The 25927-nt window shown below is 47.1% G+C and overlaps 1 protein-coding gene, 1 long non-coding RNA gene, 5 other non-coding genes and 1 pseudogene across 8 annotated transcripts; 7 read left to right on the top strand and 1 right to left on the bottom strand.

The window, feature by feature from the left end:
- The first annotated feature begins 472 nt into the window (after positions 1-472).
- Positions 473-2917, top strand: LOC136545153 (uncharacterized). Its single transcript, XR_010780933.1, has 2 exons — positions 473-622; positions 2642-2917. It is a non-coding gene; the product is annotated as an uncharacterized lncRNA (long non-coding RNA).
- LOC136547799 (small nucleolar RNA SNOR75) lies at positions 708-793 on the top strand. Its single transcript, XR_010781752.1, has one exon. It is a non-coding gene; the product is annotated as a small nucleolar RNA SNOR75 (small nucleolar RNA).
- Positions 880-947, top strand: LOC136547723 (small nucleolar RNA Z105). Its single transcript, XR_010781684.1, has one exon. It is a non-coding gene; the product is annotated as a small nucleolar RNA Z105 (small nucleolar RNA).
- On the top strand, positions 1178-1262 carry LOC136547801 (small nucleolar RNA SNOR75). The gene has a single exon (XR_010781753.1). It is a non-coding gene; the product is annotated as a small nucleolar RNA SNOR75 (small nucleolar RNA).
- On the top strand, positions 2170-2257 carry LOC136547797 (small nucleolar RNA SNOR75). The gene has a single exon (XR_010781750.1). It is a non-coding gene; the product is annotated as a small nucleolar RNA SNOR75 (small nucleolar RNA).
- On the top strand, positions 2312-2380 carry LOC136547722 (small nucleolar RNA Z105). The gene has a single exon (XR_010781683.1). It is a non-coding gene; the product is annotated as a small nucleolar RNA Z105 (small nucleolar RNA).
- A 674-nt stretch (positions 2918-3591) lies between the features above and the next one.
- On the top strand, positions 3592-9909 carry LOC136545152 (uncharacterized; annotated as a pseudogene).
- A 1294-nt stretch (positions 9910-11203) lies between these two features.
- Positions 11204-14365, bottom strand: LOC136545151 (probable UDP-arabinose 4-epimerase 1). Of its 2 annotated transcripts, XM_066537178.1 has the most exons (10): positions 13988-14208; positions 13649-13791; positions 13292-13405; positions 13038-13145; positions 12798-12889; positions 12579-12720; positions 12343-12443; positions 12118-12247; positions 11836-11980; positions 11204-11720 (listed from the first exon to the last, which is right to left on the bottom strand). In XM_066537178.1, the coding sequence occupies exons 1-10, from the start codon at positions 14061-14063 to the stop codon at positions 11479-11481; spliced, it is 1293 nt and encodes a 430-aa protein (XP_066393275.1). In that variant the 5' UTR covers positions 14064-14208; the 3' UTR covers positions 11204-11478. The 2 variants fall into 2 exon arrangements, with proteins under 2 accessions (XP_066393275.1, XP_066393276.1); XM_066537179.1 differs by lacking the exon at positions 13649-13791 and having other exon boundaries at positions 13988-14365.
- Between the last annotated feature and the right edge of the window lie 11562 nt (positions 14366-25927).

The following is a 25927-nucleotide window of genomic DNA, read 5'->3' as shown; positions in this document are numbered from 1 at the left end:
TTTGTGGGATCCATTAACTTGTTTTTATTTCGAAGATCGCTAGCAGGATTTCTGCCAAGCAAATATTTAATAGAGGAGAACTACTCCATTAACTTGTGTTCCTACACGTCCTCTTTATTCCAAATTATAAATTTTTAGCATATTCTTTATGAATTTGGCACATTCTTGTGCCAATTCTTTCAACATGTGGCTTATGGTAAGTTTGATACACTAGGCTAGAAGTAAAAACACTTTTAGAAAACCTTCTGTTTGAATCAAAAGTTTGAAATCAAACAACCTTGAGTTTTTGAAAGGGAAACAGACAATCTTGATTTGAGAGGACCTAAAGAAGAGTGGACTGCAGATTTGACAGGGGCTCGTCGTGACGTAGAAAGGCCCACAATGCTTTTGTAATGGAGGCCCATTGTAGCTGGGTAGATCTGGCCCAAGGCTGGTCCTCCGGTTATCCCTTGCTAGGGTTAGCCCACTGGCTCTCCTATATAGAGACGCGGCGAGAGCTTCGCGCCGCCGCCGCTATCGCATCACAAGCCTCTCTTCCCCAGCCCCCTCCGAGAGGGCGAGAGCGAGAGGAGTCGCGCCGGCTAGAGCGCGAGGCAGCCGTCCCGCCGCGATGAGGGCCAAGGTGAGCTCCCGTCCCCTCTTATGAATCTCGTTGCGCCGCCCTCTTTTTCGTACTACTTTAGTGGCCTTGCGCCGTGTGGTGTGGTTCTCTGTGATGAGCAAACAGATGACGAGTCCGATCGAATCCATTCCATTGCACCATGGGGACAACCGAGGCATTTGTCTGAGAGAACCCACCGCTCTTGCTGTAGTGATGCTAGTATATATTTTGTTTCCTGTTGTAATGTCGTTCGGTTGTTTGTTTTTGCCTTTTTTTGGTTGGCATGACGAGGAAAAAAAATACAAGTCTGATCTACTAGATGAGAAATTCCTCCTACTCATTGTGAATGCCAACGTTCCGTCGATCTATATCTACTGGTATTTTTCTTCTGATGATTTAATGTTTCCCTAGTTTCCAATTGAACAGCTGTGCTGATTGTTAGAACAGTGCAGATAAATCGAGATTGCTAATGCAATCAAATCGTCTCGTACTAATGTTGTATTTCATTGGACTTGAATAACCTTCAGATGGGGGCCGAACATCCAACCTTAACCGAATAAATAGAATATGTCGTGTTCTCTGTGGTGATCAAACAGATGACGAGTCCGATTAATCCATTCCATTACACCTTGAGGACAATCGAGGCATTTGTCTGAGAGAACACGACAATGTTGATCTAGTGTTGCCTATATTAATTGTTTGATTGTTCTCCCATTACGAGGAAACTAATAAGATTGTGTCTGATTCATTGGATGATAAGTTCCTCCTATTCATTTTGAATGCATTCCATGATTGTTTTGTTTATTAGGTCCACTACTGTTGAGCTAATTGTTGGCCGTTGCAAATTAAATAACACTTAGTAATTGTTGATCAGTTGAGTTTGATGCTTTGTGCTCATTGGTAACTTACTGTTATCGAAAAGGCTTGACTCCAACTGGTTGTGTACAGCTAAGACTCAACTTAACTCACTAAGGCCATGTTTAGATTGCAAAAAATTTCAACCCGATGAATAGTAGCACTTTCGTCTTATTTGGTAAATATTGTCCAATCGTGGACCAACTAAGCTCAAAAGATTCATCTCGTGATTTCCAACTAAACTGTGCAATTAGTTATTTTTTTTACCTACATTTAATGCTCCATGCAAGCGGCTAAAAATTGATGTGATGGAGAGAGAGTGAAAAAACTTGGAATTTGGAGGTGATCTAAACAAGGCCTAAGGTATAAACTTGACTAATGCAAATTGCAGCAAGGATTTTACTACTAACAAATACTCTTTGAAATAGTCTTTTTAAGTAGCATTGTGGGAACTAGTAGAATATGTGACCAAAATGTTGCATGTGATTTGTTGATGGTGCTATTGATGCTGCAAAGGCCTCATGGTCCCAAGCAAGGGGTTGAAACATTGATTTATATTTTGAATAATAGTAGGTGCCCTGGTGGACAAGTTTGTTACATGTGATGGCCAAGGGGTCATGGGTGGACTAAACAACATAATTGAGCTGTAGCATCACCAGTGGCTTTGTTTGTGTTACTCTCAAATCTGTATTTGTTTTGTGGTATTGCACTGTTCTCTGTGATGAGACAACAAATATGACGAGTCCGATCTAATCCATTCCATTAAACCATGGGGACAATTGAGGCATTTGTCTGAGAGAACTCTTGTTTCTTTATTGATTAGTTTCTGTTTTCTTGCCTTGTATATTTAATTGATTGGCATGATGAGGAAAGAAATACTGTGTCTGATCTAAGTGATGAGAAATACCCTCCTACTCATTCTGAATGCTGCAGTCACCTCCTTTTCCTTATGTTTTTGTTCTTTTTGTGATTTGACTATGATCTGGCATTTTTCTGGGATGTAGTACTTGTGATTCTTCATTCGGATAAAATGATCCAAGAAATTCCCAGTAATATACATGCTGTTGTAGATGTTGGCTTGTCCTTTTCTTTCTTGTTTTTTTTCCTTGGCATCATTTTGATCTTTCAGTTTTTGAAATGCATCTTGCGGCTTTTCTGATACTGTCTTGTTTGTCTGATGTGCAGTGGAAGAAGAAGCGGATGAGACGGCTCAAGAGGAAGCGACGGAAGATGAGGCAGAGATCCAAGTAGGCAGATCCATGGAGTGTCCTGCTCGGAGTCTTTATGTTCGGTTGCTATTTACTGAATAATTCTAGTTTTCTTTAGTAACACAAATGCTGTAATGTATCTGAACTCTGAAGTCCTTGCAATGGGTGTCTGGCTGTGATCTGTAATGAAGCCTACCTTCATCTGAATATTATGGTTCCGGAACTTCTTTTACATGGAACTAGTGTTTATATTCGTGTGTTGTCCTTTGGGATCCTTGAATCCTGGTGTTGCCTATTTTTTACCTGAAAATCTCGTCATGAATATAGTGCCTCTTTAGCTGATGTGAATGCTTGTCAGATTCTGGATTTTGACATTGGTAACATTTCATCAATTATCAGAAGTCGTTTGTAAGCCGATCATAGCTAATCAAATTGTGTATTGAGATTGGTTGGTTACCAGTTATAGCTAATCAAACCTGGCCCTTGAATGAATTGAGCTACATGTGGCCCATCTATGAAAAGATTTGCCTGGAAATAGTAAGTTAATAGTACCGTATTGATTGCTTCTTGATAGGTTCACTGCCATATAAACCAACCATACTGTTACATACAGTACACCGTAATTTCCAAATTAATTAACGGGAGACTGAAAAAATCAACCCTGCTCACTGGGGAGAGGAGATGATGAAAAAATCCGGAAACCTTTGTGCAAAAAAAAGAGAGAGAGAATATTTTCCACGTAAAGTAAAATAAAATAAAGGAAAGGAAAAAATAAATAAAGAGAGAAGGTAATTTCGGGGCCCAAACAAAACATAACATTGGAGGAAATAACGACCTCTGCAAAACCCCAAATTCCTGCGCTGTTTGGAGCCCTTTCCCCCGCGCCGCCTTCCTCTCACCCCTCCTCCCCTCCCCTGTCTTCGTGGGGAAAGATTCAAATCCCCCACGGCAGCCACGGCGAGCGCCACCGGCCCCGCCCCCCCCGCCGCGCAGCAAAACCCTACCCTACCCTACCCAAGAAACCCCGCCGGCGGCGCGATGGACTGGTGCTCCGACGACTCGGACCCGGACATCGACGAGGACCTGCGGGAGGACCTCGACGCGCTGCGCCGCTCCTGCATCCTCTCCGGGGCCGACCCGGACGCCGCCGTCGCGCAGGTCTCCTCCGGCCTCGCGGGCCCCTCCACCCCCGCCCTCGCCGCGGGGGCGCCGGGGGCGGCGGCGGCTAACGATCATCATGCCTCCTCTTCGGACGACGACGAGGAGGAGGACGAGGACCTCGCCCTCGTCCGCAGCATCCGCGCCAACCTCCACCACCTCAATAAGGCCTCGCCCGCCGCCCCCAGGGGCGACGACGACCCGTCCTCGCCGCGCCCGATCTGCACGTGGCCGCCGTCCGACACCGACGAGGAAGAGGATGACCTCGAGACGCTCCGCGCCATCCAGCGCCGCTTCTCGCATTACCAGTCGAGTGAGTTCTTCTTGCCCGCGATCCGTTTCCATCATCCCTGCTGTCTGATTCGGAATTGAATTCTAACTAGCCCCTTCCTAGTCCTAGAGTAATTACTGCCAATTCACTGATGCTTTTTAATAAAAAAATACCACTGAACTAATAGCTTTGATTCTGCTAGGTGGTGTATTCGCTGCTAGTGCTAGACTGACCGACATCTGAAACTATGAATGTCGCGAATTAGAGAGCTATAAATTTTGATCAAACGTGCAATGATCTTAACAGTATGGGTCGCTACAAACATGAACCCTGCCACCTGTGTTCTTTTCACGTTTCTAGAGATTTATTTATCTTCCTCTGATCTGTCATAGTTGTCGAGGAATTAAAATAGATGACTAAGTACATATTCATGCACTCTGATTTAAAATACGCAGTTAGCCTTTACGAATTTTGTGCAATTCATTCAGCGACTAGTTTAATGCACATGCTAACATGCAAGTTGATAATCATCATGAGCATTTCTATGTATGTTCCTTTGAAGCTGTTGGTATACTAGTAAGAAATTCATAATTCAGCACATGTTCTTCTGTAACTCAAGGTAAATGCGTGCACCACACACTTGATGAATGATCCTTAGTCCTTTTGATTTACCTATTCTAGGTACCTCCACTGCGTCACCGAAGACCATGAAACCTGAGGCGTCACAGGGAGTCCACAGTGACCTTTTCACGGACCGATCTGATGATGATTTAGCTGAGCAGAAGCAAAATGCAAATGCTCCTCACCGAGATGGGTTTCCAAAGGCTGCGCTGTTGTTAGTGGATGCTCTCAAGAAGAACAGAGCATGCCAGAAGTTCATTAGAAGAAAAATGGTAAACATTGAAGCGAAAATTGAAGAAAATAAGGATCTCAGGGATCGTGTAAAATGTCTTTTGGGCTATCAGTTAAGCTGCCGAAAGTCAGTCGGCAGATCTTTAGGCCAGAAGGAGGATCGTCGTGTCAGGTTGATTTCCCCCCTGAAATCAACTCAGCCGTGTACAAAGGTATCGCCATCTGTATTTACACCTATGCGTTGGATGTTGCATGATACACATTATTCCCTTATATAGGCTACATAAAACACTCAGACCTTCTATTGTTGTCCCTATCGCTATTCATTCTTCCGAATCTACCATGGGAAAATTAGTAATTAGCTTAGCCTAGAGAATTTGCCTACCTTTTGGTTTCTTTGCAACTATTGGTTGTAAATACCTTTACGAAAACCTTAGCAGCATCTCTTTATAGACATCCATGAGATATTATGTTCCCTGTTAGACAAAAAAATTGTAGCAGGTCAGCTAACTCAGTCGCAACAGTGTTTTTATATGAACCTAATGCTATAGGTACTAAAAAAATATTGTCCTCTGGTTATTTTCATGTGTATCCCTGAAATGCCGCCGTGACGTTAGCACAGGCACTATACTAGTGTTGACTAATTTTTTTGGGTTCAACTGTCATATAATATATTATTTACTTTGTTTTTTAATTTCATTTGCACCGCAACTTATCGTTATTTATCTGTTATTTACATGCCAATTTTTCTATGTGCAAGGTTATTTTTTTAGTATGTATTTGTTGTATATGCTATCAAAACTACTGTTTCCCTTTCGCGATGAACAGAATGATATTAATAATCCTTGAAACATGGAAGTTTTTGTTTCTATACTACAGTATTGTTACCCTCCTGTGGTGCAAGAATCATTGTATTCTAGTATGGCTCAGTTTAGTCTTCTAGTTTTGTTTGACACAATAAACCTTATGAAAGCGACATATATTTGGTGCAGAACAAATATAGGAAGATGCCTGCACTATTTCTTGGCCCAGCTGAGAATCCACATGTTTCAAAGTATGAAATGGTGCTGAAGCAATTCCCGATGTCATTTAAGAAGCAACCATGGTCAGATGAAGAGAAAGATAAACTTGCCAGAGGAATAAAGCAGCAATACCAAGAAACATTGATTTTGGACTCGCTGAATAATGGAAGGTAATTTCGAATTTCTCATGGATTTTACTCTGCAAACTATATGTTTGTTTATTTTTTGTTGATAACACTTCTCCTTTAATTCTTCAAGCATACCAAATCTCAGTAGAAAAAATTATGATGCTTCAGTGCAAGTTGATAGCCATCCTGTTTTTCAATGATGTAGCCTGTTATATTATTGTATTCTGTAATGGGTCTGGACTGAGTAGATGTCAGTTAATGAACTGACAGTTTTGGCTCCTGCACTGTTTGGGGCTGAAGTATCCCATTAAAAGAACTAAGTTTGGCACAACCTTATGACTTTCAGTGCAACTTTAGTATTTTATTGTCTTTGTTTATAGCCTGCCCGTGCTTGTTTCGGACTGAAAGGCTTTGATGTTGTTGATTGCATTGCTTTTAACAGAATTGTTGTGCTGCAGTGCTGATGGTGACTTCAGTGCAGTTGATATGGCATATGCACTGACAAATGGTGCTGGTAATTTTGAGGTGACTCCGGAAAATCTTAGATCGGTTCAACCATTAATAAACTGGGATAAGATTTCTGCTATGTACCTGCCTGGTCGATCTGGTGCTGAATGTGAATCAAGGTACTTCTGTTCTCCATACTTTTTTTATTCGCCTACACAGCATGCTTTATGTCTCAGTCTTTCATATGATCATATCGCACTATGTTTGCTTATGATGTGATTTATGTAGTTTCTACAGCCTATTTTCATAAACGTGAAAAATGTTCATTATTAAAGAATTCTGATTGCATTTGATCAGGTGGCTAAACTGTGATGATCCATTGATTAACCATGAAGCCTGGACTGCGGACGAGGAAACCAGACTTCTACTAATTATTCAAGAAAAGGGAATGTGCAACTGGATTAACATTGCAGTTACACTGGCTACTCACCGGACTCCTTTCCAATGTCTTGTTCGATATCAACGAAGTCTGAATCCCCACATACTGAACAAGGTCTGGACAAAGGAGGAAGACCTTCAACTTCAAGCTGCTGTTGAGACCTTTGGTCAGAAATGGCAACTTGTATCAGCTAGTCTGGATGGTCGCACTGGCACTCAGTGCTCTAATAGGTAACATGTTATTCTCAGCTTGATTGGTAGAGCTACTTCCTGCTGGCTGCTGCTGTTTTGCTTAAGTTACTGTGTGGTCTGCATTTATGGCTGGCTGGTACTGTGCAGCTGCAGCCTGCAGCACTGCAGCAGTAGCACAGACGATCAGGGCCTTGTTCCTTCTCTTTTAGTTGCCTTTTTTTCTGTTTGTTTCATGATATTGATATTGCTTTCGTTGATAAAGTTTATCTTTTGCTTTCCATTATCTGTTTTTTTCTAGTCTATATTTTTACATTTGTCTTTGCTAGGTGGAGGAAAACCTTGCACCCTGAAAGGACCAGTGTGGGAAGATGGCTTCTGGATGAGGACAAGCGCCTCATGGTCACTGTTAAGCTAATTGGACCTGGCAGGTGGAGTTTGATTGCTCCGTTTATTCCTGGCCGAACACAAACGCAAATCTTCGAGAGGTAATGTAGTGGTTTGGATATATTAGCTCAAAGTTTACAGTTTGATGGTGATAGTAATGCTAGTTCTTTATTCTTTTAAAACAGGTGGTGCAATATTCTTGATCCAGATCTATATCTTGATGACTGGCGGCCTGAAGAAGATTCCTTGTTATTGGCTTCAGTATCTGAGTTTGGGCCTTGCTGGTCCAAGATTGCTAAGACGATAATTCCTGGACGTAGTGATAGTATGTGCTATAGGTAAAACTTAGTTTCTTTTCTGCTTTAGCATGATGCCATCAATAATATGTTTTTGGAGAAGCTTCCTTGGTAATGGTTATTTCGTCTGAACTGCAGACGATGGAGAAAACTTTGTAAACATGAAGTCCAGAAAGTTAGAGAAGCCAGACAATTGAAGAAAGCTATTTTTCAAACCAATTTTGTTGATAGAGAAAAAGAGCGGCCTGCAATTCGCCCTCATGACCTAATATCACTTTTACCCTCCAAAGGTGACGGATGTGATGAGGCCATTGTAAGGTATTGCTAATTTCTATCTAGTAGTTGTGTACTTATCTCATTATGATCTCTTTTCCATATGTTCTCAATTTAATCCCAATTTATCGAAGTCATTTCAACCCCTCAGCTAATGATATATCGAAGTCATATGCTATGCATGCAAATCTGTATCTGAATACTGATATTAGTTACAGTATCACAGCGATCAAGCAGTAATTTTTCATACATTACAAAGCTTGACTTGTTTTTGCTCACAAGTTTGTCCCATATTTGATTTTGCAGGGGTAGATCTAAAAAGCAAGGCTGAAGAGAACCTAGCTGTGTCCAATATTGTCAACATTTCAGCTGGTCTTGATTGTGTTGCTGCTAATACTGTTTTGCACACCAGCTCAAGGAGGTCAAGGAGAGTATCGTCAGGGTACATAACAAAATCTTGACTTTCAATTAATTACATAACAAAATCTTGACTTTCAATTAATTATATCTATCATTATGCTTGCTCACTATTTTGTGCCATACTTGCTTTTGCAGACGTAGATCAAAAAAGCATACTGAAGGGAATAGTATTGCTGTGCCTGATGATCTCAATGCTTCATCCAGCGTCCCTAGCTGTTCCAGGAAGAGGAAATCTATTACTGGCAACAATGTAGCTGCAAAAAAGAGATTGAGGGTAGCTATCAGTGTCAGTGCTGATAATGAGGTAGAGACAAATAGAATAACGGACTGCTGTGGCTGTTGGTGAAGAGGGGAGTACTCAAAAAGAGAACAAGGCGTTCAAAACCTGTTGGCCATGAGGGGTCTGTCAGAAAGAGAAGGGGATCTGATAATGAGTTAGGGACAAATAGAATAACGGAATCTGTGGCTGTTGGTGAAGAGGGAGTAGTCAAAAAGAGAAGAAGGCGTTCGAAACCTGTTTGCAATGAGGGGGCTGATAATGAGGTAGGGGAAAATCAAATAACGGATTCTGTGGCTGCTGGTGAAGAGGGAGCAGTCAAAAAGAGAACAAGGCGTTCAAAACCTGTTGGCAATGAGGGTGCTGTCAGAAAGAGGAGGGGCTCTGTCAATAGGGATGATGAGGCAGGAACAATTATAATGATGGATCTGTGCCATTGGTGAAGAGGGAGTAGTCAAAAAGAGAACAAGGCGCTCAAAACCTGTTGTCACTGAAGGGCCTGACTCTATTGGTGGTGATGGTGTAGTAAAAAAGAGGACAGGTTCTGTCTCCACTGAAAATCATTGTGCTGTTACAAAAAGGAACAGTGCGTCATCAAGGTAGCACTTCAATGCAGTGGTTTCTCATAGACTCATATGATTTGCATTGATCTCCATGTGGAGTTCATTAACACCAAGAGTGTCTTTTTTTTTTGTCCTTTCAGGAGGAGGAAATCTGCTGTGAGTTAATTTGTCAACTGAGGCTGTGCCGAATGCTGCCACTGACTTGGAACTTCCTTGTGCAACTTCTGAAGAAAGAGTTGTTGATGGTGGAAGTATGGATAAAGGGAGAAGAAAATCAACCCCAAGGTATTATGCTTTACCTTTGTCTTTTGTTTTTATCTTTTTTGGTGCATGTACATAACATTGAGGTGAAGAGGTGTCAGTTGTTTCCTAATTTTTTTTCACCGTGTTGTTTACAGACCCAAGCAGATAAACATGTCTGAAGGGGATGCTGATAAAAACTCCACATTCACACGACTTGCCAATTGCCTGTCATTTGCCCGTATGAAAGGAATCAACAGGAACAAAAGATAATTGAAGTTGAGGTATAATGTCATCGAGAATTGCTGCATTCGAAAGACCTTAATATATTTGTGATTTCTTTTGGAACCTGTTACTCCTTTTGCTGCTGTACGGTACTGACATTTGCTTGCTTTTGTGGCTATAGAAACAAATGCTTTAAAAGGGTTTAGTTTCACCTGTGAAGATGACTTTGCCTGTGGAGATTACATTCAGTACACGTGGAATGCCTGGAATGCCCAAAGGTAGTAAAATGTGATCTAGAAGTATCCAGGCTCAAGGGATGAGAAATATTCTTATTGTTCTCTTGTTCAGGATGGTGCTCAATAAGGTGTCATCAGGCACAGTGCCTTGTATGTGAGCAGCTCCACAGCAGATTCCCTTGCACAAGGTCTCTTTTAAAACTACTGGAGGACATCTATCATAATGAGCTTGTTTTGCCGATGCATCACTGTGCTGCCTCGCTCTTATGCAGGAATCTTTTTTAAACAGAACCAGGGTCATCTGGATGTCATCTGCTTGGTGCCAAAACTGGCACACCATATACAGGTAGTAGTAACTTGTAAGTGCATGCAAAGCGTATCACATAAGCTTTGAATTGGACCCAATTGATATAAGTTCTCCCAAAATATTGTGGTCCTTTCTTTCTGGTGGCTTATTACTAAATAAAGGTCATTTCTATCTTAGATGGGAAACTAGAATTGTACGACTTGTCTCGTTGGAGACCCGGCTAGTCGTTTCCAGTTGGTGCTATAGGTACTGGCATTTAACGCGTCGATGACTGTTGATTGATTCTGCATTACGCTTGTGCGATGATGAGCGTAGTTGTCGCCGGTAGCAATTCCTTAACTTGCAATCGCATCACACCTTTGGGACTAGCCAATAATGCCTAGGACAGTCTTAACACATGAAACTGGTACAAGGCTATTGGTGTATGCCGACCGTTTGTGATTGTCACCCACATATAAAGCGAGTTTGAGCTGTCGTGTGACTATGCCTTTTTTGGGTAAATCCTCTGCTGCATGCCATGTACATCGTTCCAACTTCCAAATCCTATTCTTGAAGTGACAGTTTCCTGGACATCTGACTGATAGATTCTTCTAATGTTCAGTTTGTGTCTCAGCATGGCTCTCAGGTGCGTAGATTTCTGCGTCTGCTAACCTGACATTGTAATTGAAATTTACCTAGCTGCTCACACTAGTAGATGCGTGTAAAGACCAGCGAGTACACTGCAACTGATCAATAACCTGACCACGTTAGCAAGTGATGCACTATCTGTAACTATCAACGAACCATCTCCAACAACATCGTACAATCGCATTTGGATAACATCTTGTTGGACCTTTTTTTATATTACATATAGCCTCATACAACGAATATGTCCATATTATGATATTAAATTGATCACCTAAAGCCTGCGATAAATATGAATCGTGAAGAATCGAACGAATGACCATGAGCGCTATATATATAATATATATGAACTGACACCTGTGAGTGAGTGACTAAGAGCCCTCGAGGAGAGGTCCCTAGTAATACTATGATCACCTAAGCTTCATCCATCCAGATTGCTTGCTTAAACGCAGCCAACCTCTTCACAAAATCATAGCCTGTGGCGGTTCGTATCCACTTCGGTGCGCCTTCTGCCATGTCCATGCGACCCTGAGGCTCTTATGGAGATCGGTGCGCTGTGCCGTCCAGTTCAGTTCCCTGTTGATCTTGGCAGGATTGCTGTAAACCTCCGCGTAGTCACCTGGTCTGCGAGGGAAGTAGTCAACCTTGATGTCGACTCCGGTTGCCTTCTTGCAGGCATTGACGAACTCCTTCACTGACCGTCCTGGACAATGAAATGGAATCAAACTGTATCAGCTAACTGATAATGTGGTATTTTGTTTCTTCGGTTTTCATATTAGATATAAGAAGAGAGCATTGGTGTTCTGAGGATATATGACCTTTTCCAGTGCCAACATTGTATATACCAACTCTGCCTCTTTGCGCCTTGTTGAGTGCCTTCACATGGGCATCAACAAGGTCGGTAACATCAATGTAATCTCTTACACAAGTGCCGTCAGGTGTTTCATAATCAGTACCTTTAACCTGTAGTGGCAAGTACCATTAGTAAACTTATAAACTAAGGAACATCATATGTCAGCACTTGTACGGTAGCAAAAGAACCATTAAGGATATGGCAGCATGAAGATTTAACTGCTTTCTGAAGCGGTAAATCAACGTACCTTTAAACCTGGAATGATTCCCAGTGCTGCGTCAAAGCATGCCCCCGATATACGGCCATGCTCACGCAATTCAGGTCTCGGAGCTTCACCCAGTCTGCCTTCTGGGTCAGAACCAATGACATTGAAGTATCTATAGCAGCGCAAGGTTACTCATTACATTAGTAATTCAGCGATTAAATGATGGTTTGAAAAGAGGGTATTTTTTCTCTTGGTGAATGATCCAACCTTAGAATCATGACAGCCATGTCTGATTTCTTCGACTTTGAGAAGTCTAAGATGATATCCTCTGCCATTTTCTTGGCCTTACCATACGGGTTGATTGGAAACTGCACAGCATAGTTTAGCACAGAACTTGAGAACGAAAAACGCTAAATTCTGCCCTCATTCTTGTTAATGCAAGCTAAAAAAGCGTCCAGCTTGTTTTAGAAAGAAGCTAAAATTTTCAGAAGCGAACTGGTGACCTGGGGAGTTTCTTCAGTGATGGGCATCTTCTCAGGCTCTCCATAGGTCGCACACGTGCTAGAGTAGATGAGAGTCTTCACATTGTGTGTAGCCATGGCTTCCAGCACCACTAGAGTGTTTGCGGTGATGTTATGATAGTACCTGTTCAAAGCGTTCGAGTATTATGTGCAGGTAGGGTAATCAAATGATAGTCAGAGACAGAAGGGAAATACCAGTACCTCAGAGGTTCAAGCGTGCTCTCACCAACATAGGCCACAGCAGCGAAGTGCATAACAGCATCAAATGCATTTTCTGCAAATATTCTATTAACCTGAGGATATGTTATTAAGGAAATGAAACTACAAGAGTAATCTTTTTTCTTGTCATTCATATTTGATGCGTTTTAAACAGAATAAGAGCCTGCGGAGGCATTCGATTATTTGCACATACAATAAAAAGAAATGAATAAATCAGGATACAGCTTCCGGATCTCCTAAATCAGCCTTTATGAACTGCAACCGCCCAGGCTCTGGAAACAAGTTCTGGAGAACTTTGATCGCCCCAATATTTCCTCTGGAAAGATTGTCCTGGATACAACAAAGTCTGTAACTGTAAGCATGGATGCTAGATTTGAGCAAGAAATGGAAAGCTCGGACAGGAACGGACGAACGGTGCTGGATTTGAGCAGGACATGGAGACGGGAAGTCCTGAGTGAGGAAGTATGTATGCTTACCACTATGGTGACTCTGAAGGAGTCCTTGAGCAGGCGAAGAGCGGCGTGCGAGCCGATGTAGCCAGCGCCACCGGTGACAAGCACGTGCGTGACCCCAGGTTCATGGATGGAGAACTGCGCGCATTCACAAGGGTGGGTGATTGAGGGACTTGCGGTGTCACAAATCGGTGAAGTCCAACAGATTGTACTCTACTCGTTTGATGTTTCACTAGCACTTGGGTTTGGCTCATGTTTCCATATCGATGAATGCTCTTGTGAACAAAAGGATATGCTTGTGGATCCAAGTAACTACACCGGTAGGAGTAGAGGAGATGATGCTAGGTAGGTAGAAACAGTGGAAGAGAAGGTGTTACCAACCAGGGTGGGGGTGGGTGTCGGCCTCCCGTGGCAGGGTGGCTGGGTGAGCATGACGACGCACATGGCGGCGAGGAGCGCGAGCATGACGACCTTGCTCAGGCACCGCGGCTTGCGCTTCGGGCCCGACGACAGGTCCATGATTTCTGCAGGGACAGCAGGGAGAATGGAGTTAAGTTTTTTGTTTTGTTTTGTTTTTCGTTTTCGAATTGCAGCAGCTACGTCCTACGGCACGCCGGCGGCAAGAGGAAGACGACGGCAGAGCACAATTGCATTGCAGCAAGAGATCGAAGGAAGCGGAGATGGGGAAAAAAGAGAGAGAAGCACAGCGCAGGAGCTGACCTGATAAGGCGGAGGAGCAGGATGATCTGGCGGCGGGCCTCTGCGGCGGCCTGCTGCCGCGGCAGGCGGGCAGCATCGGCGCCGGGCGACCGGAGACTCCGACTCCGAGGATTGGATTGGTGCACCTGCGCGGCGGCCGGCCGTGTCAGGTAGGATAGAAGGCGGCGCCGCCGCGCCCCGCCCGGCGCTCCTCTGCTCGGCTGGGCTCGGCGCGGGTGCAGAGGCAGAGCCAGAGCCGCAGAGGTGCAGTTTGGACTGAGACAGATCCAGGCCCAGCGCCAGCAGAGTTAAGCGGAGCAGCCGGGCACCGGGCTGGCCCCGCCGTGAGAGTGGAATCGGGGGACGGGGACACGCGGGAGCGGACAAGCAAAAGGAGGTGGCCGTGCTGGTGCCCCGTGCCCTCTCGCTGGGGACTGACTGGGAGGTGCCGTTGGAGGCGGCTACCTACCTGGCCAGCTGAGTTCGTTCGTCAGTGGTCATTCACTGCGCGTCCGTGTCGTCGTGCAGCCGGCTCGCCAGGTCGCGTTCGGCTTATAAGAAGGTGTTTGGGACTGCTCCACAAACTCTGCTCTTCAAACTCTATCGTGGAGCAGCTCTACAAAAAATTAGAGTCTCAAAACTCCACCCTTTTCTCTTGAACAGAGTGCGTGGAGCTGAAACCGTTTGGCTAAAAAACATGGACCAGAGCTAAGAAACGTGGAGCGGAGTAGTCCCAAACACCCCCTAAGTCAGGGTTTATGGGCCAATGAATATTATTTTTTTTCACATTAAATCAATCAACGATATTTTTAGTCATGACTTATCAGCCAAGCAAACTCAAACGAACAGGGGCATAGTCTCCCTGTGAATCTGTATGTCGGTCGGCTCGTGCTTTTCGAGAGTCCAGACTCCTCCAATGGGGAGGGGAGATGGACCTCGAACAGGGGCATAGTCTCCTTGTGAATCTGTATGTCAGTCGGCTCGTGCTTTTCGAGAGTCCAGACTCCTCCAATGGGGAGGGGAGATGGACCTCACAGGTCACAGGTGATGCGTTGGTGGCTTGCTTGGTGCGGTCGGCACAAGCCACCCACTGGGGCGATGGCTGCTGGCACTTGACCGAGGTCGCCATCGCACGTCGTGGCGGTTGAGCCGTTAATGCTTTGGTTCGGTAGCCGATGAGGCAAACGGCGTGTCCTTGGACGCGGGCTGTCCAAGGAGGTTTTCACCTGCAATATCCAGTACGGTAGGAGAAGAGATAGGAAAGGACGCCTTCAAGAAGGGAATGACATCCGCAGACGTCGTCATCCACGCTTTCGCCCCCACCTCAAACCACCTCCACACCGTCGCCGCCAGAGGCCCAACCCTAACAAGAGGCAGAGTGCGGCGATGGTTTAGCAGCAGCCCTGCCTAGACGTCGCCCCTAGGGACGCCGACCAGGAGAAGCGTCGGGGGAACCCGCCGGAGAGTCCGCCCCCCCCCCCCCCCCCCCGCCGCAACCGGAAACGCCGGCCAGCAGCAGACAGAACCGGCCAGCTCCACCATGAAAACCAGCCCGAGGAAAGGGAAAGGCAGATGGTTGGGAGAAGAGGGCCGGGATCATAAGAAGCCCCAGTCGCCCAGCCCACCAACGTCCCCACCCCCTGCCGAGCCGGCCCCGCAACAACCACGCCACGCAACACCTCCAGCAGCCTCCGCGTCGAACTGCCGCCGTCACGCCAACTCCCCAGCCCTCCGTGGATCTCGGTCAAACCACATCACTGGCACCGGGCGAGGAAGACGCAGGATGCCGCAATGGGAGCGCCAAGCACCAAGCCCCTGTAGCCCCAGCCACCGGCGCTGTTCCCAGCACCCAGGCTGGAGCCGTCGCCGCGGACGCATGGGCTCCCCGTCGGATCCGGCAAAGAACCACCGGATCTAGTCAGCAGTCCATCAGATCCGGCCCAAAGCAGCCCGATCGAGAGGGGAGGAGGCCGGAGCCAGGACCTTTTGGAGCCAGGCACCGACGGGTCGACGGAGGTCGCCTGCGCCGGATGGAGAGGCAGATCCGGCCGTGGGGAGGTGGATCCGCCTGCACCGGCGCCGGCAGCTCTGCCCGCCAGCTCCTCCGCGACGTCGCCTAAATCCACCGCAGGAACTCCATTGGAGAGGAGGGAGAGGACCATGGCCACCGCCTTCCTTACCGTCGACCGGAACCTCCGACGTCGGGCTCCGGCGGCAGCCGGGCCGAGGAGGCGCGCAGAAGGACCTTGCGGCGGCGGCACGGGGGTGCCAGCCTGAGTCACCCTCAGGGAGAGCGACGCGGGGGCCTTGCGGTCTGCCGTTCTAACTAGTAATATGTAATCAATCACATGACTAGTAATATATAATCAATCACACGGCTAGCAAATACCGAAGTACCAAACAACATGCATATGTCTTTGACAAATACACACATATTGTTCAAATGGATAGCATATGCACTCATACGAAGCCTAGATTACACAACATATTATTTCGAGTATTATGGGTAATTCATGTGCCATGGATCAATACTTGAACCACACAAAATAAATTTGGGTATCTAAAAATTTGGGTTACTATCCAAAATTGTTATCTTATATTACCGGTTGCCTTAATGCGGCCCGCTAGCTTCAAGTATATAACCGCTGACTTCTAAACCCCAACTCCCCATCCACCTTTTGGTTCTCCCCTCCCCTACCTCCTCCTCGCACAATCGTCGCTTGGCCACCTTCCTTCCGCAACGCCACCCTCACAAGCTTCTTCGTCGGCCACCTTCCATTCTTTCTCTCCCCTCCCCTAATTATCTCTTGCGGCGGCACATTTATTTCTCCCATTGCCTGATCCGCGCAGGGGCAACGATGGTGCAGGCTAGCACCCATGGGTAGCTACGGTGGCACGATTTGCTACTAGAGAGAAAATGTGCAAATGTGCGGAGGAAAGTTGAGACATGTTATGAAAGAGTAAAGGCGTGAGCCAGTAGAACGAGACCAACATCTCTGAATAGAGAGAGAAAATGGTGAGATCAGCAACAAATAAAAGCTGATATAACCTACGATGCAGGGGAGACATATTTAGCTATTTTTTTTATCTACATGGCAGCTGACCCTTGATTGAGGCCAGTAGCTTTAACTGCCTGCCTAGGAGCTGCCCTAATGGAAGAACACACCGTAGGTAGGGACCCTCTTGTCGTCTGCTGATCATACGGGCCATGTGGACGCATCGTGCGCATTGTTTTGCCCATCCCTTTCACGTTTCGCTTTACTTCATTCCGATCCCTACCGAGTGAAAAGGGAAAGACACCATCTACCTCGCCAAGATTCATATATAAAAAAAGTTTATAGTATAAGTATCGCCCACTAAACTTTAGTGACAGCTACTACTACGTGGGGTTGGGAGAGCTTTGTTTGTTTTGCACCTTTGGCGTATATAAGATCCATCAGCATCAGGTCTAGAAAATTCTCCATCAGAACTGAATGGACAAATTAAGGAGTCCGGATACTATGGAGTTCGACGTTGATCAGCCACCAAAAATTGCGCCACCGATCGACTCTCTCCTCTCCAATCATCTCCATGTGTTACACAGCTTGCACGGTACTGTATACTGGTTGTTGCTAACTACTCCTCGCTAGCTAAATCATATCTTCTATAGTTGTCTTAAGTAGTTATTTTTTTAAGCTTAACAAATTTATAGAATTTTTTTATAAATATTTATACACACTAAAATATATTTATGGTATATCTAAAGATACTAATTTCATGTCATAAATATTTTTGTTATTTTTAATAAATTTAGTCAAATTTTAAAATTTTTAACTTAAGACAACTATAAAAACTGATTTATTCGAAGACGGATGGAGTAGCCAGTACAATACTAAATGTTTGTTGGTTCAACTGTGAGCTTTGAAAAAGCTATGGAAAAGCTTCTCTAAGTTATGTGGTGCGAAAATCGTGTATGTTGTTTGGTTAAAAACAAATTGAGACCTGCTTTCATTATCTCCCTTGAAATAATTGCAAAACGTATCTCTAGTTTCACCTATGTGGAAAAACAGAATACCAAAAGCCAAAAGCATGGTATAAGGTGATGCAATACTTATACTACGCAAAAGCCATTGCTTCTGAAAAAAGCAGTTTCTGGTTCTGGCCATTTGGTTGGCGTTCTACTTTTTGGCAGCGTAAGCACTTTTCAGAAGCTGAACCAAATTAAACACAACCTAATTTGTTAATGTCTTCTTCTTACTGTATCTATATCTATATCTATATCTATAATAGTATTAAAGGGGAAAATTTTGTTCCTTCAAATTTTGGTCTCCCACTCTCTCCTAGTTCTCTACTCCCCCGAGCGCAAGAGTACGACTAGTTTTATAAGAGTAATAGTATGTGATGAATTAGAAATAAGAGTTTTAATTAGTTTATTATCACATCTTGAACCCAAACTTATGATATATACTCATACGAGTAATAATAACAAGCATGCAGCCACGGTATATATTTTAATTTGAAGATGTGTTGGAACAAATGACATGAGTTATACATTCTTTTTCAACATAAAGGTTTATTTGCTAGTGTGTGTGTGTGTGTATATATATATATATATATATATATATATATATATATATATATAGGGAGAGGCTATTCAGTAGCCGGCTATAAAAATAAGTTATTCTGTAGCCACCTTCTTTTTACGATAATTCTATATACTAATTTACGATAATGTCAATACATATTTACGATAGTTGGGTTACTATAACACATGAGGATATTTACCATAACGTTATAGTAAACCACTTAGTAAGGAGTTACTATAATCTCGTAAATTAACATAGTAATTATCGTAACTCAAAGTGGCTCCATAATAAGTTATTTTGTAGCCAGCTACATGGTAGTAGTTCTATTATATATATATATATATATATATATATATATATATATATATATATATATATATATATATATATATATATATATATATATATATATATAGGACTACTATCCTGTAGCTGGCTACAGAATAACTTATTCTGTAGCCACTTTGAGTTATGATAATTACTATGTTAATTTACGAGATTATAGTAACTCCTTACTAAGTGGTTTAATATAACATTATGGTAAATATCCCCATGTGTTATAGTAACCCAACTATCGTAAATATGTATTGACATTATGGTAAATTAGTATATAAAATTATAGTAAATGGAGGTGGCTACAGAATAACTTATTTTGTAGCCGGCTACTGAATAGCCTCTCCCTATATATATATATATATATATATATATATAAAGGTACATAAATGAGTAAAGTTGAGTGCAAGTATTAAGCACATGGCTGACAGATGAGTAGCCGATGACTATTTTCTTCGGTGATCCACAAAGATGCTGCGGTGCAACGGTAATCGTGTAGGTAAGGTCATAACTCATAAAGTCATAAGTTTTTTTTAGTGGATCATAAACTCATAAGTGTTTTTTTTATACGGGAGAATCATAAAGTCATGTGAAGATCACCTTTCTCCTCTCCATATGTTTGTTTCTGGAAGAATATGGGCCTGGCCTTTTAATGCAATGGCCCAGCACTAGCACCTAAATTTGACGAATCCAGCCCATAGACTACGAGTACACTGCATCCATAACCTGTGAAATTCGGCCCGTTATTACTTTCTAATTTCTATCCCTCCTCACTCCCGCCAGTACGCCGCCGCCTTCTCCGATTCCGGCCGGGCCCCGGCTCCGGCGGCACCTCGCCGTACTCGTCCACCACATCCTTCCTCGCCGCCGGGCGCCAGTAAACGTCTCCATCGCACGGAATCGGCTGCCGCCATTTCCTGTCGCCGATGAACCCATCAGCATCCACGTCGGCTTCTTTTCCTCTCAAATCCGTGTGGTGGTGAGCTCGTTTCCTCTCCCCTCGCTCCACCAGGTTTCCATGCAAAACTGCTTCAATTTCCGAGGAAATTTCATAGGTTTGATTCGTACAATTGGTGCAAGCAGATGCATTTCCATGCCCTTGAGATTCAATTGCATTTCAATGTGTGCATAAGTTTATTATATGCCATGCTCTTAGTTCAACTATGCCCCCAACTTTCATTCAAATTTCCTACAAATCCTGGCACAATATCTGGCAATCTCACGTCATATATATATATATATATATATATATATATATATATATATATATATATATATATATATATATATATATATATATATATATATATATATATGCAGTTGCTGGCTTTTTATAGTTCAGTTTGATTGATACCATGTCTGATATCAAGGTAGATTAGCCTGTGTCAAGGGCGTCGAACCCTTGGGTAGCTGGAGCTCGGCTACGTAGTTCGTAGCCGCGATCCGTCTTCTAGGGCGAGGTTATACCCCTCAGCGACCTAGGCTTGAGAGTTGGGAGGAAGAAGACAAATTGGTTTATAATTCTCCCCCTTCAAAGTGCCGGTTACAAAGGGAATAAATAATCCTTGATGGGATAAAAATAGTAAACTAATCCCTCTTCAATCTTAGGGATACTAACAACTATTGCCTATCTTAGCCACTAGATGGCTCGGCCAGCTCTTGGACCGCGTCCGTGGTGCGTTGGGCGCGCTCAGCCGCGCGCCTGATGTCACGGGCCCGGCGCTTCCTGGTATAGGTCCGGCCGTACATGACATCTCTCCCCTCCTCCTGTACCAGCTCGTCCTCGAGCTGGAACGCTGCAAAGCGCTCGCCGAAGGAGTCCCAGTCCTCCCAAGTAGTTGAAGAAGCCGGCTCGCCCTTCCAACAGACGAGGACCTGGCGCACGCCACGTGCCAGGCGAGTGCGGACGACGCTGTCCGGTTCCGGAACCGTAGCGCCATTGTGGATGACCGGGAGCGGCGGATATGGATGAAAACGGTACGGAAATATTTCGAACCGATCGCTTTCGTTTTCTATATTATAATACCGTTTTCTATATTATGATATCGTTTTCGAATTTGGTCAAACATAAAAGTTTATCATTTTCAATTGGTTTCACAATCATTTTCAACCATTTTTTGTACTCTTTAATTACTAAAATGTAGAAATATCCCGAACCGACCGCTTTCGTTTTCTATATTGTAATACCGTTTCCGACCGTTTTCGACCGTTTTCATCCCTAGCGGCGGAGGAGCTGCTGGAGGGGGACCCACCCATTTCTTCAGGAGCCCGACGTGGAAGACGTCGTGGAGCCGAGCTCGGGGCGGAAGTGCAACACGAACGGCGACGGCATTGATGATCTCGGTGACCTGATAGGGGCCGAAGAAGCGAGGTTTCAGCTTCCCTGTCGTGGCGGCGGGAAGGGACGCGATGGGGCGATGACGGAGGCGCAGCAGCACCCAGTCGCCCATGGCGTAAGCCACCGCGCGGTGCTGCTTGTCGTAGTGCCGCTTCTAGACCGCCTGTGCCTGTTCTAGCTAGAAACGAACGTCCTGGAGGAACTCCTCGCGCTCGGCCTTAGTCTTGGCCACAGCAACAACCCGCGTTTCCCCAGGCTCATAAGAGAGGATGGTCGGGGGATCACGACCATAGACGATGCGGAAGGGCGTGTCACGGAGGGAGGTCTGGTACGCCGTGTTATAGACGAACTCCGCCCCAGGGAGCCACCTAAGCCATTGACGAGGACGATCACCTGTGAAACAGTGAAGGTACATGGTGATGACGCGATTGGCCGCCTCAGTTTGGCCATCCGACTGTGGGTGGAAGGTCGTCGTCATGTGCAGCTTGGCCCCCATGAACCGCATCAACTCGTGCCAAAACGTCGAGGTGAAGATGGGGTCCCGATCGGACACCATGGACTACGGCATCCCATGGAGGCAGACGATGTTGATGAAGAAAGCCTGAGCGACGGACTCTGCAGAGTATGGATGAGCCAGTGGAATAAAATGACAATACTTGCTGAACCGATCCACCACGGTGAGGATGACGGATTTGCCCTGAACTTTGGGCAAAGCTTCCACGAAGTCGAGCCCAATGTCCGTCCACATTGCCGTCGGCACGGGCAGCGGCAGAAGGAGTCCCGCCGGGTGGAGGTGCTCTGACTTGTACCGCTGGCAAGTGGCACAGGCACGAACAAAGTCCTACACGTGCTGGCGCATGTTGGGGAAGTGGAAGTCGCGGCAGAGACGATGCAACGTGCGTTGGACACCCTCGTGGCCGTCCTCATGGATTGCGGCGATGATCTCCAGGAGGAGTGGCAAGGACAGGGCGATGTAGAGGCGACCGTCGTAGGTGATCAAGCCGTCATGGACGGCCCAGGGCGCCGCGCGGGTGCCTGCGACGATCTCGTCCCGAAGGGCAACGAGAGCCGGATCCACAGCCTGTGCTTGACGAAGGTGGTCGATGAAGTCGAAATGTGGCGCAGACAACGCCAAGACCGCGCCCGTGCTGTCCTCGGTGTCGCGGCGAGACAGCGCATCGGTGACCGTGTTCTGGGCGCCTGGCTTGTACTCCACGGTGAAGTCAAACCCAAGGAGCTTCCTGACCCAGTGATGCTGCGGGATCGTGGCAAGCCGCTGGTCCAACAGGTACTTCAGACTGTAATGATCGGTCCGCACCGTGAAGCGGCGGCCCCAGAGGTACGGGCGCCAATGGCGGATGGCGTGGACGAGGCCAATGAGTTCCTGTTCGTAGGCGGCGAGGGAGCGATGGCGAGGAGCAACCGGCCTGCTGAAGTAGGCGATGGGGGTGCTTGTCTTGGATGAGCACCGCCCCAAAACCGTGTGTCGATGTGTCGCACTCGACGACGAACGGTTGGGCGAAGTCGGGTAGCACCGATACTGGCGTGGATGTCACCGTGGCCTTGAGGGCCGAGAACGCCGCGGCGGCCTCCTCGGACCAGACGAAGCCCTCCTTCTTCAAGAGCACGGTGAGAGGCGCCGTGATCGCGCCATAGTTGTGGACGAATTTGCGGTAGTAGCCCGCGAGGCCTAGGAACCCGCGCACTACACGCGTCGAGCGGGGCTGGGGCCAGTCGAGGACCGCCTGCACCTTAGCAGGATCCATGGCTACGCCGGCGTCGGAGATTATGTGGCTGAGGTAGGCGATGGAGGTGACGCCGAACGCGCACTTGGATCGCTTGATGACGAGGCGGTGGTGGCGCAGGACGGAGAGGACGACGCGGAGGTGGCAAAGGTGATCCGCCCAGGACGCACTGTAGATCAGAATGTCATCAAAAAATACAAGAACGAACCAGCGGAGGAAGGCACGAAGGACGTCGTTCATCAGCGCCTAGAATGTGGCCGGGGCATTGCAGAGGCCAAACGGCATCACCAGGAACTCGTACAGCCCTTGTGTGTGCGGAAAACAGTCTTGGCGATATCCTCGGGCGCCATCCGGACTTGGTGATAGCCGGAACAGAGGTCAAGCTTGGTGAAGAATTTGGCGCCATGTAGCTCGTCGAGCAGCTCATCGACCACCGGGATCGGGAAGGCGTCCTTGACCGTGATGGCGTTCAGGGCGCGGTAGTCGACGCAGAAGCACCAGGAGCCATCCTCCTTCTTGACGAGGAGGACCGGGGATGAGAACACCGACGAGCTCCACGAAATGAGCCCTTGCTGAAGCATGGCGGCGCACTGCCGCTCTAGTTCATCCTTGTGCATGGCCGGGTAGCGGTAGGGGCGCACGACCACCGGCTGGGACCCGGGCTAGAGGACGATGTGGTGGTCGCTGCTCCGAGGAGGAGGCAGGCCACTCGGCTCGGCGAAGAGGTCGGAGAAGCCCTCGAACAGCTCATCTAGCAGCGACGTCGTGGCCATGGTCACGTGGGCACTGGTCGCGGTCGGCCCTGCCAGTCCACTCCAGCACAGCTCGCGGCCCTCGAGCTGGAAGGAGCGGTGCGGGTGCTGAAATCCCAAACGATGGGTCCCAGCGTCGCCAGCCACTGGGTCCCTAGGACCATGTCGAAGCCGGTGAGAGGCATGACGTAGAGGTCGGCACAAAAAGGCATGCCGTGGATGGAGAACGCCGCGCTGCGAGCGACGCCCATGCATGACACGTGCTCACCGTTTGCCACGGTGGTGGTGAGACGTGGTCGGAGCTGGAGAGGGAGGCCGGTGAGCTACGCCGCGTCGTCCAAGATGAAGTTGTGCATGGACCCGGAGTCCAGAAGCGCGATGAGGCGAGTGGCGCCCAGCTAGACGTGGACCTGCATGGTGTCGCTGAGGCAGACACCGGCGTTGGCCCGCAGGGAGAAAGCGGTCGACTCCTCAGAGCCCGCCTCCTTGATGGCCTCCTCCGTGTTGTCGTCCTCCACGGTGCCATCTAGGAAGAAGAGGCGCTTGCAGACCCGGTTATGGCCGCGGGAGAACTTCTCATCACAGTTGTAGCAGAGGCCGAGACGGCGACGTTCTTCCTGCTCGGCCGACGTCAGCCGCTTGATCGGCGGCCGGCGCTCGATGGCGGCTGGTGGAGAGGTGGAGCCCTTGGTGGCCGCTAGCGCCAGCAGCAGTAGACGTGGTGCCGGGGCCGGGAGCAGTGGCCTGGTGCCCGCGCGGCTCATGGTGGTCGAAGGCACCGTGAACTGATCCCGTAGTTCTAGCTGGCGGGCCAAACTCATCGCGGCCGCCAGGGACTGGGGGTTGTGCACCTGCACATCGAGGCTGAGCAGTGGCGGTAGTCCGCTGGTGAAGAGCTGGACGCGCTGCGCCTTGTTGAGGGGGCCCGCCTAGGGCAACAGCGCCTGGAACCGATCCTGATAGTCGGCGATGGTGCTAGTGCAGCAGCAATCGGCGAGCTCGAAGAGAGGCGCAGACCGTAGGGGCGGCCCGTACCGCAGGTTGATGAGCTCCTTGAATCGGCGCCATGATGGAGTACCCTCGTCCGTTTGGACTTGGATGTACCACATCTGGGCCCCGTCCTCCAGGTTGTAGGAGGCCATCCAAACCTTCTCCTCCTCCATGATCCGTTGCTGGTGGAAGTAGGATTCGTAGCGATTAAGAAAGATCAGCGGATCAGACTTGCCATCGTACCACGGGAAATCCATCTTCTGGAATTTGGGAGGACGATCGACAGGAGGGGCGCCCTCGGCGTGCTTGGAGCCCGAGGATGACGAGCGATCGGTGGAGAGGGCCATGATCGCCGTCGCGTTGGCCTCGACGGTGGCCTGCAGGTTTTGGACTACCTTCGCGAGCAACTCAACGGTGGACCTCAGATCGTCGCCCATGCTGCTGGCGCAGGAGGACGCGGGCGATGGCTGCTGGATCGGAGGTGGAGTGGGCGGGTCGGCGACTGGTGGTGGGGGTGGTGAATTGGCGCGGAAAGAAGAGGATCGCCGGGATCGTGATACCAGGTTGTCAAGGGCGTCGAACCCTTGGGTAGCTGGACCTCGGCTACGTAGTTCGTAGCCACGATCCGTCTTCTAGGGCGAGGTTATACCCCTCAGCGACCTAGGCTTGAGAGTTGGGAGGAAGAAGACAGATTGGTTTATAATTCTCCCCCTTCAAAGTGCTGGTTATAGGGGGAATAAATAATCCTTGATGGGATAAAAATAGTAAACTAATCCCTCCTCAATCTTTGGGATACTAACAACTATTGCCTATCTTAGCCACTAGATGGCTCGGCTAGCTCCTGGACCGCATCCGTGGCGCGCTGGGCGCGCTCAGCCGCGCGCCTGATGTCACGGGCCCGACGCTTCCTGGTATAGGTCTGGCCGTACATGACAGCATGGGTAGTATATGCTTGAGATGAACAACTCACTAGCATAATACAGTTGAAAAGGGTTGAGGTACGGGTGCCGATGGATGCTAGTTTGATGATAGGACCGGCCAGTGGCGACTTGAGGTAGAAGTGGCTCCAACTAATATGAGTAGGATTATGATAATCCGATGATATTTTAGGTTATAAAGGGCAAATATGAATTTACAAGAGAAGATAAAATATGATCAGAAAATTTAAATTTATAAGAGAGGGCCGAGTAACATAACAATCTGTATTCTGTAGGAGGCTTTGGATAGTACTCAATTCA

This window comes from Miscanthus floridulus, chromosome 3 (genome assembly GCF_019320115.1).
Source record: "Miscanthus floridulus cultivar M001 chromosome 3, ASM1932011v1, whole genome shotgun sequence".
Lineage (NCBI taxonomy): Eukaryota > Viridiplantae > Streptophyta > Magnoliopsida > Poales > Poaceae > Miscanthus > Miscanthus floridulus.
Note: the sequence above shows the minus strand (reverse complement) of the source record. Positions and strands in the feature narration are given on the sequence as shown.